This window comes from Callithrix jacchus, chromosome 22, assembly GCF_049354715.1.
Source record: "Callithrix jacchus isolate 240 chromosome 22, calJac240_pri, whole genome shotgun sequence".
Classification (NCBI taxonomy): domain Eukaryota; kingdom Metazoa; phylum Chordata; class Mammalia; order Primates; family Cebidae; genus Callithrix; species Callithrix jacchus.
The window spans coordinates 8,649,240-8,665,844 of record NC_133523.1 but is presented as its reverse complement, the minus strand read 5'-3'; the positions used below and the strand labels follow the sequence as shown (position 1 = coordinate 8,665,844).

Genomic DNA, 16,605 nt, shown 5'->3' with positions numbered 1-16,605 from the left:
ATTTAAATAATTATCAGTGGCTTCCCTCTACAGGAGAAGTTATCAATTAAGCAATGAAAGGGAAAACTAAAAGGCCAAAAAGGACTGAGTGAATGGAAAGGAGAGTCTGTTTCATATTAGAGTTGAAAATATACGTGTCCTGTGTACAGGGCTGTAGCAACATGAAGGATAGGTATAAACCCAATTGATGAGCATCCTGTATCCGTGGTAGCTGAGAACCTGGTTGGGAAGCTCTAAACTTAGCCCCAGCCCCAGGCCTAGTTACTTAAGCCTCGCCCCTAGCCCTCGTCCCCGCTCCCTAGGAATTTCAACCAAGTTCCGCCCCCAATCTGGTTCCACCTTTAGCCACGCCCCTTGGAGTATTTAGAAAGCCACGCCCCTAGGTCCTGTCTAGCTCCAGTCTCGCCTCGCCCACAGAGTCAACCAAGCCCAGTCCAAGGTTCTGTTTCTTCTGTTTACTCTCAATAATGAAGAAACTAGGATTTCTCATCCGCTTGCGGCTAGAACCAGTCTTCACGCTCCTTAGCAGTTCCCGTTCTTTCCCGCCCCACCTCCTTCACCTCAAGTCCCGCCTTTCAGGCCCCGCCCCAAAGAGCGTCTGCCCGCCGAACTAGGGAACCGAAGTGCGCGTTTGCGCATGTGCGAGCCGGCAGCCATGTCAATCAGTGCCTCTGCCAGCGTCTGAGGTAAATTTTTCCTCCATCCGCTTCCTCCCCTGCCCTGCCCTGCCCTGCCCTGCCCTGCCCCACCCCGCCTGCCGCTGGTCGAGTCCGCGGGAGACGTAGGGCTCTGCCTGATGATCGGCGGTCTAAGGGCGGCCTCTCAGCCGCTCGCTGCCCGGACCCCGCGCCTGGGGCCTCCCGCTGCCGCTGTGCCTTCTCGGAGAGCCTGGGCCAGCTGCCCCTGCGGCGGCGGCTCGTAGCAAACTCACGGAATCGGGAACTCTGGTCTGGGTCCAGAAATCGGGGTGATTCTGATGCAGGCGAGAGTTGGAGAACCAGTGTCATAGTTCATCAGCCTCTGAAAGCATCCTTTGCTCTCTACCTATTCGGGTCTCAAGGACAAGCGCCTCAGCCTCGTTCTCTGTGAGCAGATCTGTGGATCGCGGCGTGTCGGGTGAGCGCGGGGTGACGTTTGCCTCGGCTCGGTCCCCTCCTGTCCCCTCTTTATGCATTAGATAGTGTTTGGGCCAGGCGCGGTGGTTCACGCCTGTAATCCCAGCACTTTGGGCTGCCGAGGCGGGCGGATCGCTTGAGCCCAGGAGTTTGAGACCAGCCTGGGCAACATAGCAAGGTCCCTTCTATACAAAAAAAATATAAAATAAAATAAAATAATAGCCAGGTGTGATGGTGTGCTCCTGTGCTCCCAGCTACTCGAGAGGCAGAGGTTGCAGTGAGCTGAGATCCTATCACTGCCCTCCAGCCTGGGCGACAGAGCGAGACCCTGTCTCTAGAAAAAAAAAAAAAAGATAGTATTTGGTCTCTGGAGTTTATACTCTGCCTGTGGACGTCAGTTTGATACATTATATTCAAGTAAAAATGAACTGATGCATTTTGTCATTAATGATACATTTGAATCATTTATCTACAGATTGGTTACATTTCACACAGAAAATTTGGTCATGTGTCGGTTTCAGTCTTTTCCCTTTTTATTCCTTGCAGTTTCCATTTGTTTTCATTTCTTTACTGCACTTGCTAGGACCTCCAGTACAATGTCCTACAGAATAGCATATAATTTACATCCTTGTCTTGTTTTTGATTCCAGAGGGAATTTTTCTATCATTTCACCATTAAATAGGATGTTTGCTGTAGGTGTTTGTAGGGTTTTTTTTTTCCTTTCTTTCTATTTCTTTTTAGTAAAAAGGAGTCTCGCAGTGTTGCCTGGGCAGGTCTCGAAGTCATGGGCTGTCTGCCTGCCAAAGTGCTGGAATTACAGGCATGAGCCACTGCACCTGGCCTGACCATGTTTTAAACCACTGATTTTTTTTTCATTGATTACTGGATGTAATTAGGTTTTAGATCATTGCTGGAAAGTTGTACTACTTTCTAGACATTCATTCATTACCTGTGCATTTTCATATTTATTCCTTAAATTTTTTCTAAATTTTTCTTATGGTATCTATAATTATGATTATTCTTTTTTTTTTTTTTTTTTTGTCTGCCCTGTTGCTCTTAAAATTGCTGAGTTTGGCTGGTCCGAGTGCAGTGGTGTTTACAACCAGTTCCAGATTTCTTTGTTCCTTCTCCAATCCCACTGCTTCACTTGACCAGCCTTAAAAAAGAAAAAAAGAAAAAAAAATTGCTGAGTTTGTTGCTGGCTGCAGTGGTGCACCTCTGTACTCCCAGCTGGTGGGAGGCTAAGGCAGGTGGATCAGTTGAGCTTAGGAAATGAGATCAACCTGGGTAACATAAGGAGAGTCTGTCTCAAATAATAAATTAAATAAAAAATAAAATAAAATAAAAGCTGAGTTTGTCAGTTTCGTTAGTTTTTCTTTTCAAAAAAGATGGCTTTTTAGCTTTTCTGATTCTGTTTACCATGTTTTAAAAAATATTATCTTGTTCTATTTTCTTTCTAAACTTTTATGCTGGTCTTTATTCAATCTCATATATCAATAGTCTAGCCTATTAATACTGATTTTTTTTCCTCTGGGAGTTGATAATGCTTACAAATATATAATAGATATACTAAACCCTCTGAATTTCCAGCATTATCTGAAAGTTATTTTAATTTTCTGCTTCTACCTTGCCACATTACCAGTCCTGATTTGCTAAAGATAAATATGTTATGTGTCTCCTTATTCCTATAATGTACTACATTTATTTATTTATTTATTTATTTATTTATTTATTTTTTTGAGACGGAGTTTCGCTCTTGTTACCCAGGCTGGAGTGCAATGGCGCGATCTTGGCCCACCGCAACCTCCACCTCCTGGGTTCAGGCAATTCTCTTGCCTCAGTCTCCTGAGTAGCTGGGATTACAGGCACGTGCCACCATGCCCAGCTAATTTTTTGTATTTTTAGTAGAGACGGGGTTTTCCCATGTTGACCAGGATGGTCTCGATCTCTTGACCTCGTGATCCACCCGCCTCGGCCTCCCAAAGTGCTGGGATTACAGGCTTGAGCCACCTCGCCTGGCTGAGAAAAATCTTAAAAAAGGTTTCACGTGTCACCTGAAACTTAAAAATTTAACATTATCAAAGAAGGAATGCTTCTACACTCTTACAAAGACCACTAGAAAGAAACAACAATTAAAAAGCTAAGAAACTGTCTCAAAGGCATTTTTTTTATACAATCCTTCCTCCACAATAAAGTAATGTTATTAAATAATCCAATCCATTCACAAAATGGCTCTCTGCATCTGCTCTGGTGTCTTTTGCCATATCACTGCATATTTATGCATGACTGAGATAAGAGTTTCCTTAACATTGTTATTTTGATAACTTGAAGCTGTTCTGTTACCTCTGGGCTCTCATCCTCTCCTATTTATACAGTGAAACCCATGGCAAAGAGGAAGAAGCTCAATATTGGCTTCTCCCACCATAACCCCCACTTCCTCCACTGCCTCCTGGACCATAGTTTCCTCCACCATATGGTCCCCCCATGTTTCTGCTGCCACCAAAATTTCCACTCTTCATTGGACCGTAGTTAGAAGGTTGCTGGTTATAATTTCCAAAATCATTGTCATTTCCACTGCAATAATTTCCTCCTCCATAGCTGTCATAACCACCTCCGTAGCCCCCAGCCTGGTTGCCATATCCAGGTCCTCCAACACAATATCCTCCTCTTCCTCCTCCATAACCAGGGCTACCTCCAAAATTGCCACCTCCGGGTCCTCCTCCATACCCATTGTAGTCATCCCCAAATCCACATCCACTGCCATATCCATCAGATCCTCCTCTAAAGTTACTTCCTGGTCCTGGTCTGAAATTTCCTCTGCTGCCACGAGAATCTCCAAAGCCAAAGTTGCCTCCTCTTCCACTCCTAGAACTTTGAACTTCCTGCATTTCTTGTCTAGACAAAGCCTTTCTTACTTCTACATTATGACCATTGATGGTATGGTATTTCTGCATCACGATTTTATCCACAGGATCATGGTCATCAAAAATAACAAAGCCAAAGCTCTTTTCTTTTCAGACTGCCTATCAGTAATTATTTCAATGGTATCAATTTTTCCATATTCCTCAAAGTAACCTCTAAGGTGATGTTCCTCAGTATCTTCCTTAATTCCACCAACAAAAGCTTCTTCACAGTTACATGAGCCCCTGGTTTTCCAGATTCCTCTCTTGCTACAGCACATTTTGGCTCAACGACTCTCCCATCAATTGAATGAACTTGCAGCCATGAGCATCAACCTCAGCCATGGATGAGAAAGTTACAGAACCAAATCCTCTTGATCTTTTGCTTGCAGGATTCCTCATTACCACACAATCTGTAAGCTTTCCCCATTGTTCGTAGTAGTTCCTCAAACTTTCTTCTGTGGTTTCAAAACTTAAGCCACCAATAAAGAGCTTATGGAACTGTTCCTTTTCTCTCTTTTTCCTCTCCAAAGGAACAGTTTCTAAAGTTTTCTCCATCGCGGACTCAGTGGCTTCAGCCCGATTTCCCGCAGCCGAGCGAGATGAGAGAGATCTCCGCGGACGAACTCGAACCGGACTCGTCCTGGCGCTGTAGCGAGAACTGCCGCTGCTGGAGAAGCAACACCGCTAGGGGAACTTCCGCAGGGGACCGGGCGCTGCTGCTACTCAACTGTTAACATTTTCTTGTCTGAAATTTGTGAAACAGCACTGCAGCTCCCACATCAGGGGTGATACAGGCCAAGTATTCTTATTCTGATACTACTATATTGGGCAGGCAAATTTAGCATATCAATCACAGCACAGTAGCCTTCTCTGCCTCCTGCATACGAAATTCAATAGGCTGATGATGCTTTTTGTCAGAAACCAAGGTTTTTGGGAACCCTGCAGCTCATGGGGGCAGGGGCAGTGGTCTAGGGCTAAGCAGTAATGTCGGTTAGCCAGCCAAGGGGTGCAGAAGTAAGAAATACTGGGAGTGGAACTCCCAGAAGCCTGGCCTATAAATCAGTGCTTTCTTGAATTTCAGACAGGGTGTGTATATTCATGTTGTTGAAGATGCTCCCTAATACATTTTATACTTTTTGTTATCATGGGCAAATTGACAGCCAGATTTTTCCAGACTTTAGTTAATTTACAAATTAGCACTCTTTTTTTTTTTTTTTTTTTTTTTTTTGAGACGGAGTTTCGCTCTTGTTACCCAGGCTGGAGTCCAATGGCGCGATCTCGGCTCACCGCAACCTCCGCCTCCTGGATTCAGGCAATTCTCCTGCCTCAGCCTCCCGAGCAGCTGGGATTACAGGCACGCACCATCGTACCCAGCTAATTTTTTGTAATTTTAGTAGAGACGGGGTTTCACCATGTTGACCAGGATGGTCTCCATCTGTTGACCTCGTGATCCACCCGCCTCGGCCTCCCAAAGTGCTGGGATTACAGGCTTGAGCCACCGCGCCCGGCCTAGCACTCTTTTTTTTTAGACGGAGTTTGCTCTTGTTACCCAGGCTGGAGTGCAATGGCGCGATCTCGGCTCTCCGCATCCTCTGCCTCCTGGGTTCAGGCAATTCTCCTGCCTCAGCCTCCTGAGTAGCTGGGATTACAGGCATGCGCCACCATGCCCAGCTAATTTTTTGTATTTTAAGTAGAGACGGGGTTTCACCATGTTGACCAGGATGGTCTCGATCTCTTGACCTTGTGATCCACTTGCCTCGGCCTCCCAAAGTGCTGGGATTACAGGCGTGAGCCACCGCGCCCGGCCACACAAAATAGCACTCTTAACCTCTTCTTTATGATCACCACGGACCAGAACACTGTTTTCTATCTCTAGGGGGACATAAGGCTGTTCCACTTTCCCACAAGAGCAGTGTATATTTGCTTGGGTGTCTCGGTTTTGTGTGTGTGTGTGTGTGTGTGTGTATGTGTGTTTTGAGGGGAGTTGTTGCTTATAATTGATGGGGTGCAACATCCAGGTTCATGAGTGGGAATTTTGGGGAGGTCTGGAGTCTCATGTCATCTTCTTTACTTCTAACTTCTCAATAACCTGCTTTTCTTCATGCAGGTGACATGGAGGAAGAAAGAACAACTGCTGAGTTACAGAAAAATAGGATACAGGTAAGTAAAAGATAGTAATTGTCAAAAAAAAAATTTCCATTGCACCAGGTCTCCTTCCATGTTTTAGAGCACAGGTCAGGAGCAATCTGTTTCTGTATTGGACCACATAGTGTTTTAGGCGCTGAAGGCTGTAGTGTTTCTATTACAATTCAGCTCTGCCGTTTTAGTGCAAAAGCAGCCATAGACAGTACATAAACACATGTTTTATTGTGTTCCAATAAAACTATGCATTCAAGTGGCAGCTTGGATGTAGTCATATGCCATAGTTTGCTGACCCCTGGTCTAGAAGACAAGGAAGTATAACCAGCTGTGGGTCTGTCTTGAAAGTTGTGCTTGTGCAGCTCCTGGGCCTCTCAGGTTTGTGAGAGGGGGAAAAAGTGAAAAGCTTCTATTCTCTCAGTGTATTTTTATTCATTAAAACCCCATCTACTTTTGACCCTGTGTTTAATGTTGTAGTGATTGCTATGGTGGGAATAAAGTAACAGGTGAAGTTATTTCTGTAATAAGGAATTGATGATGTCAGTGTGGAAATTATTTCATTTCCAGAGCATTTCTCTCATTTCTTCAATATGCTCTGTACTTTTCTAGGCCATTGTAAGACTGGCATTGGTCACCCTCTGTGATACTGTGAAATATGTGTTTGGCTTTCATCCTGTTTCCTGGCACAGAGTTCCTAAAAACCCTTGTAATCTCTGGAGCAATAAGAGGGTCTTCTGTGTGCTAATGAGATGGTTGGTGTCTGGAAGCCCCTGGAGAGCCTCAAGATGGGGGCTGGTTCAGAAAGACCCAGGCAAGGTCAGAGGATTGGGACTTATACAACCATGTGATGAAGCCTCCTTAAAAACCCAAAGGACTGGCTTGAGGAGCTTGTGGATAGCCGAACGTGTGGTGGTTCCTGGAGGGTGGCATGCCAGGAGAGGGCATGGAATTTCTGCACCCCTTCCCACTATACGTTGGCCTGTCCATCTCTTCTTCTGGCTGTTTTAGCTGTATACTTTGTAATATACTTGCTGACAAACCAATAAACGTAATTCCATGAGTTCTGTGAATTGTTCCAGCAAATGAATCGAACTCAAGGAGAGGGTAGTAGGAGCCCTGATTTTAGCCAGTCAGAAGTATAGTTGACAACCTGTTAACTTGGGGTTGGCATCTGAAGTGGGAGGCAGTTAAGTGGGACCAAGCCCTCAACCTGTGGGATGTCCAGGTAGATCATATCAGAAGTGAATTATAGGATAGCCAGCAGGTGTCCACTGGGGAATTGCTTGGTGGGTATGGAAAATATCCCCCACACATCTAGTGTCAGAAATGTTCTGTACGGTACTGAGTGACTATGTAAGAGGGTAGGAAAAATGCTGCTTTTCCCTATCTCATTACCATCAATTTGTAGGGAGATAAATTTAGTGTTTTTTTGTTGTCTTTGTTCAGGCTAGAGTACAGTGGCATGGTCATGCTCACTGTAGCCTCAACCTTGTGGCTCAACGAACCTCCCACCTAAGCCACCACAGGCACGCGCTACCACACCTGGCCATATGTACTTTTCAATTTTGGCAGAGACTGAGTCTCACTATGTTACGTTGCCTAGGCTGGCCTTGAACTCCTGGGCCAGTAGTCCTCCTGCTTCGGTCCCCAAAAGTGCTGGGATTACAGGTGTGACCCAATTTGCCTGGCAATTTAGTGTTTTAGAAGTGTTAAATCTGTAAGACAGGATTTGATCAGTGATGAATTATGTGTAGATAGAAAGAGAGATTTGTTGACTGAGTCCTAGAGTAGATGCTGAGATCTCCCGAATTTCCTATGAATTGGCTCTCATTTCCTCAATGTTGTCAGCCTCATCCGTCCTCTTGTACACATTGGAGGAATTGTACCTTTCTGAACAGAATTTATGGTATATTTTAGGACTCAGTAGTCTTTCAGGATGTGGCTGTGGACTTTACCCAGGAGGAATGGGCTTTGCTGGATCTTGCTCAGAGGAACCTCTACAGAGATGTGATGCTGGAAAACTTCCAGAACCTGGCCTCGCTAGGTAAGAATGGCAAGATTTTTTCATGTAGTTGTTTAGAAAGTGATTTTAGGCCTGGTGCACCTGGTGGCTCACGCCTGTAATCCCAGCACTTTGGGAGGCTGAGGTGGGTGGATCACGAAGTCAGGAGTTTGAGACCAGCCTGGGCAATATGGTGAAATATTTTCATGGCTTCGCTATGAAAATAAACATTTGGGCTGGGTGCGGTGGCTCACTTCTGTAATCCCAGCACTTTGGGAGGCTGAGGCAGGCGGATCATCTGAGGTTGGGAGTTCCAGACCAGCCTCACCAACATGGAGAAACCCCATCTCTACTAAAAGTACAAAATTAGCTGAGCGTGGTGGTGTATGCCTGTAATCCCAGCTACTCGGGAGGCTGAGGCAGGAGAATTGCTTGAACCTGGGAGGTGGAGGTTGCAATGAGCCTAGATTGTGCCATTGCACTCCAGCCTGTGCAATAAGAGTGAAACTCCGTCAAAAAAAAAAAAAAAAAGAAAAGAAACATCTGTATATTAAGCTGATGCTTTCTTTTTTTGTGTGGTTGAAAGTCTTGAGGCTTATTAAGTATTGAAAGTATGGATGTAAACCTCAGCAATTACTATGGGACACAGAAAGGAGGTTTGACATTTTGAGGATTTTACTGCTATCTATGCCCTTTACCCAATGACTACCAGAACACACCTATAATTAAATAAGTTGGGTTTATTTTGCAGTGCAGCAAGGGAGAATACATGTGTTAGAAAGAACCTGTTACAGGATTTGTGCTTCAGTTGAGTGATTTGGGGATAGGTCAGTGGAAGCAGGCTGTGTTAGTTTCCTAGACCTTCTGTAACAGAGCATCACACACTGGTGGCTAAAAACAACAGATGTTTTTTCCTTCGCAGTGTTTCTGGAGGCTGGGTATCTGAAATCAAGGGATCAGCAGGGCCGTGTTTTTTCTGAAGGCTCTGGGGGAAAGACTGCCTTTTCTCTTCCTGGCTTCTGGGGATTGCTGGCAATCATTGGCATTCCTTGATTTACAGATGCATCATTCCAATCTCTGCCTTCGTCTTCTTCCTGTGTGTCTTTCTAAGTCTCTTTCTCCTTATAAGGACACCAGCTGTTGGATTTAGGGCCCGCCTTAATCTAGTATAACCTTGTGTTAACTTGATTATATCTATAAAGACCCTATTTCTAAATAAGGTAACATTCTGAGGTTCTGGGTGGACTTTTTTTTTTTTTAAGTAGGCTTTATTTTTAGTTTTAGAGAAGTTTTAGGTTCACAGCTGAATTGGGTAGAAGATACAGAGATTTCCCATATAGCCCTTGGCTCTCTACATGTATAGCCTTTTCTAATAACAACATCCTCCACCAGAGTGATAAATGTGTTATAACTGTTGAAGCTACATTGATACATCATTGTTGCCCAGAGTCCATAATTTACATTAGGGTTCACTCTTGATATTGTACATTCTATGGGTTTAGAAGAATATATAATGACATGTATCCACTATTATAATATCACACAAAATAGTTGCACTGCTATAAAAATCCTCTGTGCTCTATCAATTCATCCCTCCTTCCCTTTCTCTAAAATCTTGGTGACCACTGATCTTTTTACAGTCTCCTAATGTTGTTGCCTTTTGCAAAATGTCATATAGTTGGAATCATGCAGTACATAGCCTTTTCAGATTGGTTTCTTTCACTTAGCAATATACATTTAAGATTCTTCCATGCCTTTTTATGGCTTGGAAGCTCTTTTTTTTGCAGTGCTGACTAATATTCTATTGTCTAGATGTACTACAGTTTATCCATTTACCTACTGAAGGACTTCTTGGTTGCTTACATGTTTTGGCAATTATAAATAAAGCTACTATGAACATTGGTGTGCAGGTTTTTATGTGGACGTAAGTTTTCAACTCCTTTGGGTAAAAGGAGTGCAATCCAGTTGCTGGATTTTATGGTAAGAGGGTGTTTAATTTTATAAGAAAGTACAAAACTGTCTTCCAAAGTGGCCATACCATCTTGCATTCCAGCCAGCAATGAATGAGAGCTCCTGTTGCTCCTCATCCTCACCAGCATTTGTGGTTGTGAATGTTCAGGATTTTGGCCATTCTAATACGTGTATAGTGGTGCCTTGTTTTAATTTGCATTTCCCTGATGACTTATGATATTGAGCATCTTTTAATATGCTATTTGCCATCTGTATATGTTCTTTGGTGAGGTATCAGGTATCTCTAAAGGTCTTTGGCTCATTTTTTGTTCTTTTTTTTTTTTTAACACTGTCGAGTTTTTAGAGTTCTTTGAATATTTTTTTTTCTGTATGATATCTGCTACAGTCTTTATATATTTTTGATAACAGTTCCTTCTCAGATATATATTTTGCAAATATTTTCTCCCAGGCTGTGGCTTATATTTCTATTCTCTTGACATTGTCTTTCACAGGGAAGATTTTTTTTTTTTGAGATGGAGTTTTGCTCTTGTTGCCCAGGCTGGAGTGCAATGGCATGATCTCAGCTTACTGCAACCTCCACCTCCCGGGTTCAAGAGATTCTTCTCCTGTCTCAGCCTCCCTAGTAGCTGTGATTATAGGCATGTGCCACAATGCCCAGCTAATTTTCTATTTTTAGTAGAGAGGGGGTTTTTCCTTGTTGGCCAGTCTGGTCTTGAATTCCTGACCTCAGATGATCCATCTGCCTTGACTTCCCAAAGTGCTGGGATTACAGGCATAAGCCATCGCACCTGGCCCAGAAATTTTAAATGTTAATTAAGTTCAGCTTATTCTTTGTTCTATGGATCATGCTTATAGCATTATATCTAAAATGTCAGTGCCAGGATGTGGTGGAACTGGTAGTTCCAGTTACTTGGGAGGTAGAGGCTGGAGGATCACTTGAGTCTAGGAATTTGAGGCTGGAATGAGCTATGATCACACCACTACTACAGCCTGGGTGATAAAGTGAGACCATGGCTCTTAAAAAAAATAAAAAAAATAAAAAATGTCATTGCCAAACAGAAGGTCATCTAGATTTTTCTCCTGTTATCTTCTAGGAGTTTTCTAGCTTTGCTTTTTACAGTGAGGTCTGTGACCCATTTTGAGTTAATTTTTGTGAAGAGTCTAAGGTCTGTGTCTAGATTTATATTTTGCATGTGGATGTTCAGTTGTTTCGGTACCATTTGTGGGAAAGACTATCTTTTCTCCATTGAATTGCCTTTGCTACTTTGTCAAGGTCAGTTGACTGTATTGGTGTGGCTTTGTTTCTGAGCCTTCTGTGCTTTTCCATTGATCCATTTGAACATGAATTTTGAGGGGACATTGTTCAGCATAGTGACACAGGCAGTCACTTTAGATTGGTTGCTGACAAAGTGGATTGTATTGCTGGTTGCTGATAGTATTATTCAGTTATGCTCTATTACTGAGTATATGTGGGTGGCATAAAGTCTTTAGAAAAAATTAAAAGGTAACCTTGTTTTGTTTCATTTTATCATAATTTCATAGTAACTTTATTCAAGATTAGTATTCTGCAAGATTATTTATATTCAGTAGGTGAACAAAATATCCTGGTTGTGACTGTCTGACCAGGTTGTAATGATATTGAGGTTTAGATGTGAACATTAGATCAGTTCTGTATGTCAGAGGCTGTTTCCTCCTGCCACCTCTCCTTTTTTTTTAAAAAAATAATAAATTTGACATTTTGTTGTAGTTAAACTCACAGTTGTCCATTTTTGGAATATCAGAAGACTGAAGTTTTGTTTCTGTCTTACGGAAATGTTTGTGATTCTTCATCATTTTCCCTCATGATATGACTTTCTGCTTGTGCAGGGTATCTGCTACACACACCCCATCTGATCTCCCAGTGGGAACAAGAGGAGGACCTGCAGACAGTGAAGAGAGAACTTATCCAGGGCATCTGTGTGAGAGAGCACCAGGAAGGCAAGAACCCTTGAGAGAAACTGTTTTGGTTGGGGGAAGAAAATCAACTTAAAAGAAAATCAAAAACAAAAATAAACTTTGTTTTATATGAGGAAGCTCATCTTCCACAGATATCTCATATGACTGTTTTGACTTTTTGTCAGTCCTCTCACATTTTCCTTGTTCTTGGCAAAGACCTTCCATATTTCCTCTTTGTAAGTTAGTATTCAGTCATATGGTTCTTTTTTTTTTTTTTTGAGATGGAATCTTGCTCTGTTGCCAGGCTAGAGTGCAGTGGAGCAATCTTGGCTCACTGCAGTCTCTGCCTCTTGAGTTCAATTGATTCCCCTGCCTCAGCCTCCTGAGTAGCTGGGACTATAGGTGTGCCCCACCATGCCCAGCTAATTTTTTATATTTTAGTAGAGACAGGGTCTTATCATGTTGGCCAGGATGGTCTCGATCTCCTTTTCTCATGATCCACCTGTCTCTCGGCCTCCCAAAGTGCTGGGATTACAGGCATGACCCATCGCGCCCAGCCTGGTCATGTGCATTTTGTCCAATTTTTGTTTTGTTCTCCTAATACTATTCTAGTTATGTTTGTCTCAATCTTTATATAATTATTTCTTAGTTAATTGTTTACCATTTTGACCCTTGCATCTGTCAGTACCAAAGTCCTGAAATAGCCACTCTGCTAAAAGTCCTTTGTTCACAGAAGCTTTTACTTTTTTTGTTTCAGGTTTTGAGACTCAGCTTAAAACTAATGAATCAGTTGCCCCACCAGATATTTGTGGAGAAAAAATATCCAATGAACAGAAAATAGTAAGATTCAAAAGGAATGATTCCGGGTTCTCCAGTTTACATGAAAACCAGGAATCCTGTGGTATTGATTATCAGAACAAAAGCCATGAGAGGCATTTGAGGTGAGTGCCATACATGAGAAAGTAGGGCCTCAGGAGAGAATCTTATAATATTATGAAATTTAAGAAATATATATATATAAATAAGCCTGGATCAAAGATTGTGATTTGAGAATTTTTTTTTTCTTTTTTTTGAGATGGAGTCTTGCTCTGTCACCCAGGCTGGAGTGCAGTGGCATGATCTCAGCTCACTGCAACCTCTGCTGCCCGGGTTCAAGCAATTCTTCTGCCTCAGCCTCTGAGTAGCTGGGAGTACAGGCATGCACTGCCACACCCAGCTAATTTTTGTATTCTTAGTAGAGATGGGGTTTCATCATCTTGGCCAGGCTGATCTTGAACTGCTGACCTTGTGATCCACCCACTCGCCTCCAAAAGTGCTGGGATTACAGGTGTGAGCCACTGCACCTGGCTGAGAATTTTCATGAGTTAATTTTTTCTGCAAATGAAACTGAGATTTTGAATGTTTGACACATATTTCACTTGTAAACAATTATCAGAAAAATCTGTGAGTCAAAAACGTGGGGACAGTATTGACTGTGGTAGAGCCCTCCGTGAGAACTTTCAATTTATAACTTGACAGAAGGCCAGAAAACATACACATTCACTGAAATTGGTAAAAATTTATTACTAATAATATGTCTTTTATTTTTAAAAGAAATCCTATGGTAGAGAACATCTATGAATGTAGTGAAGAAAATCAACATGGACAGACTTTCAGCCAAGTTCCAAATCTTGATTCACTCAAGAGAACGACTGAAGTAAAATCCTGTGAATGCCACGAGTATGGAAAGGCCTTCGTGGATCATTCGTCCCTTAAGAATCACATCAGGTCTCATACTGGAAGCAAACCCTATCAGTGCAAGGAATGTGGGAAGGCCTTCCATTTTCTTGCTTGTTTTAAGAAGCATATGAAAACCCCCACTGAAGAGAAGCCCTATGAATGTAAGGAATGTACCAAAGTCTTCAGTTGTTCCTCATTCTTTAGGGCACATATGAAGCTTCACGTGGGAAAGACGAACTATGAATGTAAGGAATGTGGAAAAGCTTTCAGTTGTTCCTCATCACTTACAGAACACAAAAGGATTCATAGTGGAGATAAGCCTTACGAATGTAAGGAATGTGGGAAGGCCTTCAGTTGTTCCTCCTCACTCTCCAAACACAAAAGGATTCATAGCGGAGATAAGCCATATGAATGCAAGGAATGTGGGAAGGCCTTCAGTTCTTCCTCTCACCTTATAATACATATAAGAATTCACACTGGAGAGAAGCCGTATGAATGTAAAGAGTGTGGGAAGGCCTTCAGCGAGTCCTCAAAACTCACTGTACATGTGAGGACACATACCGGAGAGAAACCCTACAAATGTAAGGAATGTGGGAAAGCCTACAATTGTCCCTCCTCCTTGAGTATCCATATGAGAAAACACACTGGAGAAAAACCCTATGAATGTCTGGAATGTGGAAAGGCCTTCTATCTTCCCACTTCCCTTAATACACATGTGAAAAATCAAAGTCGAGAGAAGCCCTACGAATGTAAGGAATGTGGGAAGGCCTTTAGTTGTCCCTCATCCTTTAGGGCACATGTGAGAGATCACACTGGAAAGATACAGTATGAATGTAAGGAGTGTGGGAAGACCTTTAGTCGTTCCTCGTCCCTCACTGAACACTTAAGAACTCACAGTGGAGAGAAGCCGTATGAATGTAAGGAATGTGGGAAAGCCTTCATTAGTTCCTCCCACCTTACAGTACATGTCAGGACTCACACTGGAGAGAAACCTTATGAATGTAAGAAATGTGGGAAAGCCTTTATTTATCCCTCAGCCCTTAGGATCCATATGAGAACGCACACTGGGGAAAAGCCCTATGAATGTAAGGAATGTGGGAAAGCATTTCGTCATTCTTCATACCTTACTGTACATGCAAGAATGCACACTGGAGAGAAACCCTTTGAATGTCTGGAATGTGGGAAAGCCTTCAGTTGTCCCTCATCCTTTCGAAGACACGTGAGAAGCCACACTGGAGAGAAACCCTATGAATGTAAGGAATGTGGGAAAGCCTTTGTTTGTCCTGCCTACTTTCGAAGACATGTGAAAACTCACACTAGAGAAAACATACAGATGTAAGGAATATGGGAATGTCTGCAGAGCTTCAGATCCTAGGCAACTTGTGAGGTCTCATACTGTGGAGACAACCTATGAATGTAAGAAAGTAGGAAATTGTTGCTTATTGTTTTGAAGATTTGAGAAACCTTAGAGAAACCCTGTCTATGAAAATCATGTGCTAAAGCCTTTATGAACATCACTTATTATGTATAAGAAAATTCATACTAGAAATGAAGATCACTGCCTCATCCTTAAAGTGAACTACTGGCTCGTCGATTACCAGTGTTTTTTGATAGGAACATTTAAGGTGATAAATTTACCTTTTCAGTTCTAGCCACATACTTTTTATTATGAGGTGCTTTAATTTTGGTTCTGATATAAATATAATTTCCATTATAAAGTCTTTTGGATCCATGGAGGATATGAAATATTTTTTCTGAATAGGCACAAGTGGTCTTTTTTTAAAAAGTGATTTCTAATTAATGTTCATTGTTCTTTAAGTGGGTAGTTATTATAATATTGACACTTTGGTTTTTGTTGGTATTTTGCTTTTAGTGTGCATGGCAGACAATGAAAATTGCCCACTCAGTATTTTTCTTGTTCTTTCTTGCTAAGAGCCTTAAGGTTTTGAGAGGATCAATTTTTACTATTAAACACCTTTCTTGTCTGGTGAGTAATTCAGCAGAAATTAATTTAAAAATTAATTAATATAGGGCCGGGCATGGTGGCTCATGCCTGTAATCCCAGCACTTTGGGAGGCCAAGGCGGGTGGATCACGAGGTCAAGAGATTGAGACCATCCTGGTCAACATGGTGAAACCCCGTCTCCACTAAAAATACAAAACAAATTAGCTGGACATGGTGGCACATGCCTGTAATCCCAGCTACTCAGGAGGCTGAGGCAGGAGAATTGCCTGAACCCAGGAGGCAGAAGTTGCCATGAGCCGAGATCGCGCCATTGTACTCCAGCCTGGGTAACGAGAGAAACTCCATCTCAAAAAAAAAAAATGAATATAAATTAATTAATTTTTGTATTTTGTTCTTTGTCCTTGCTCATGGCTGGGAATTGGATCCAGTGTTTGAGTATAAAAATTGTGTTACATGGCCGGGCGCGGTGGCTCACGCCTGTAATCCCAGCACTTTGGGAGGCCGAGGTGGGTGGATCTTGTATAAGGTCAAGAGATCGAGACCATCCTGGTCAATAAGGTGAAACCCCGTCCCTACCAAAAATACAAAAATTAGCTGGGCATGGTGGTGCACGCCTGTAGTCCCAGCTACTCAGGAGGCTGAGGCAGGAGAATTGCTTGAACCCAGAAGGTGGAGGTTGTGGTGAACCAAGATAGTGCCATTGCACTCCAGTCTGGGTAGCAACAGCGAAAACTCCGTCTCAAAAAAAAAAAAAAATGTGTTACATTAACTACATTTCCCAGAATCACTTTTTTTCTCCAGTTGTGTTAGACTTGTCTAAAGAGTTCATATGAGATGTGGAAGGTATAAAGGAAGA

General features: G+C 42.5%; 1 protein-coding gene and 1 pseudogene across 11 annotated transcripts; one reads left to right on the top strand and one right to left on the bottom strand.

Annotated features, from left to right (window-relative positions):
- The first annotated feature begins 635 nt into the window (after positions 1-635).
- ZNF699 (zinc finger protein 699) lies at positions 636-15,949 on the top strand. 10 transcript variants are annotated; one of them, XM_078360424.1, is made up of 9 exons: positions 636-686; positions 1,061-1,116; positions 4,274-4,430; positions 4,549-4,817; positions 6,126-6,178; positions 8,075-8,201; positions 11,997-12,107; positions 12,823-13,006; positions 13,659-15,949. In XM_078360424.1, the coding sequence occupies exons 5-9, from the start codon at positions 6,131-6,133 to the stop codon at positions 15,121-15,123; spliced, it is 1,935 nt and encodes a 644-aa protein (XP_078216550.1). In that variant the 5' UTR covers positions 636-686; positions 1,061-1,116; positions 4,274-4,430; positions 4,549-4,817; positions 6,126-6,130; the 3' UTR covers positions 15,124-15,949. The 10 variants fall into 10 exon arrangements, with proteins under 10 accessions (XP_078216550.1, XP_078216552.1, XP_078216553.1 ...); XM_078360426.1 differs by lacking the exon at positions 1,061-1,116 and having other exon boundaries at positions 4,292-4,430; XM_078360427.1 differs by lacking the exon at positions 1,061-1,116 and having other exon boundaries at positions 4,549-4,803.
- On the bottom strand, positions 3,142-4,604 carry LOC108589461 (heterogeneous nuclear ribonucleoproteins A2/B1 pseudogene; annotated as a pseudogene). The gene has a single exon (XR_001908699.4). The product of XR_001908699.4 is annotated as a heterogeneous nuclear ribonucleoproteins A2/B1 pseudogene (transcript).
- Positions 15,950-16,605: the final 656 nt, after the last annotated feature.

Excerpts from the sequence above, each read along its gene's own strand:
- ZNF699 (XM_008987174.5), top strand. The coding sequence starts at position 6,131 with ATGGAGGAAGAAAGAACAACTGCTGAGTTACAGAAAAATAGGATACAG. Across the intron at positions 6,179-8,074 it reads TACAGAAAAATAGGATACAG|GACTCAGTAGTCTTTCAGGA; the intron begins GTAAGTAAAAGA and ends GGTATATTTTAG. Across the intron at positions 8,202-11,996 it reads CCAGAACCTGGCCTCGCTAG|GGTATCTGCTACACACACCC; the intron begins GTAAGAATGGCA and ends CTGCTTGTGCAG.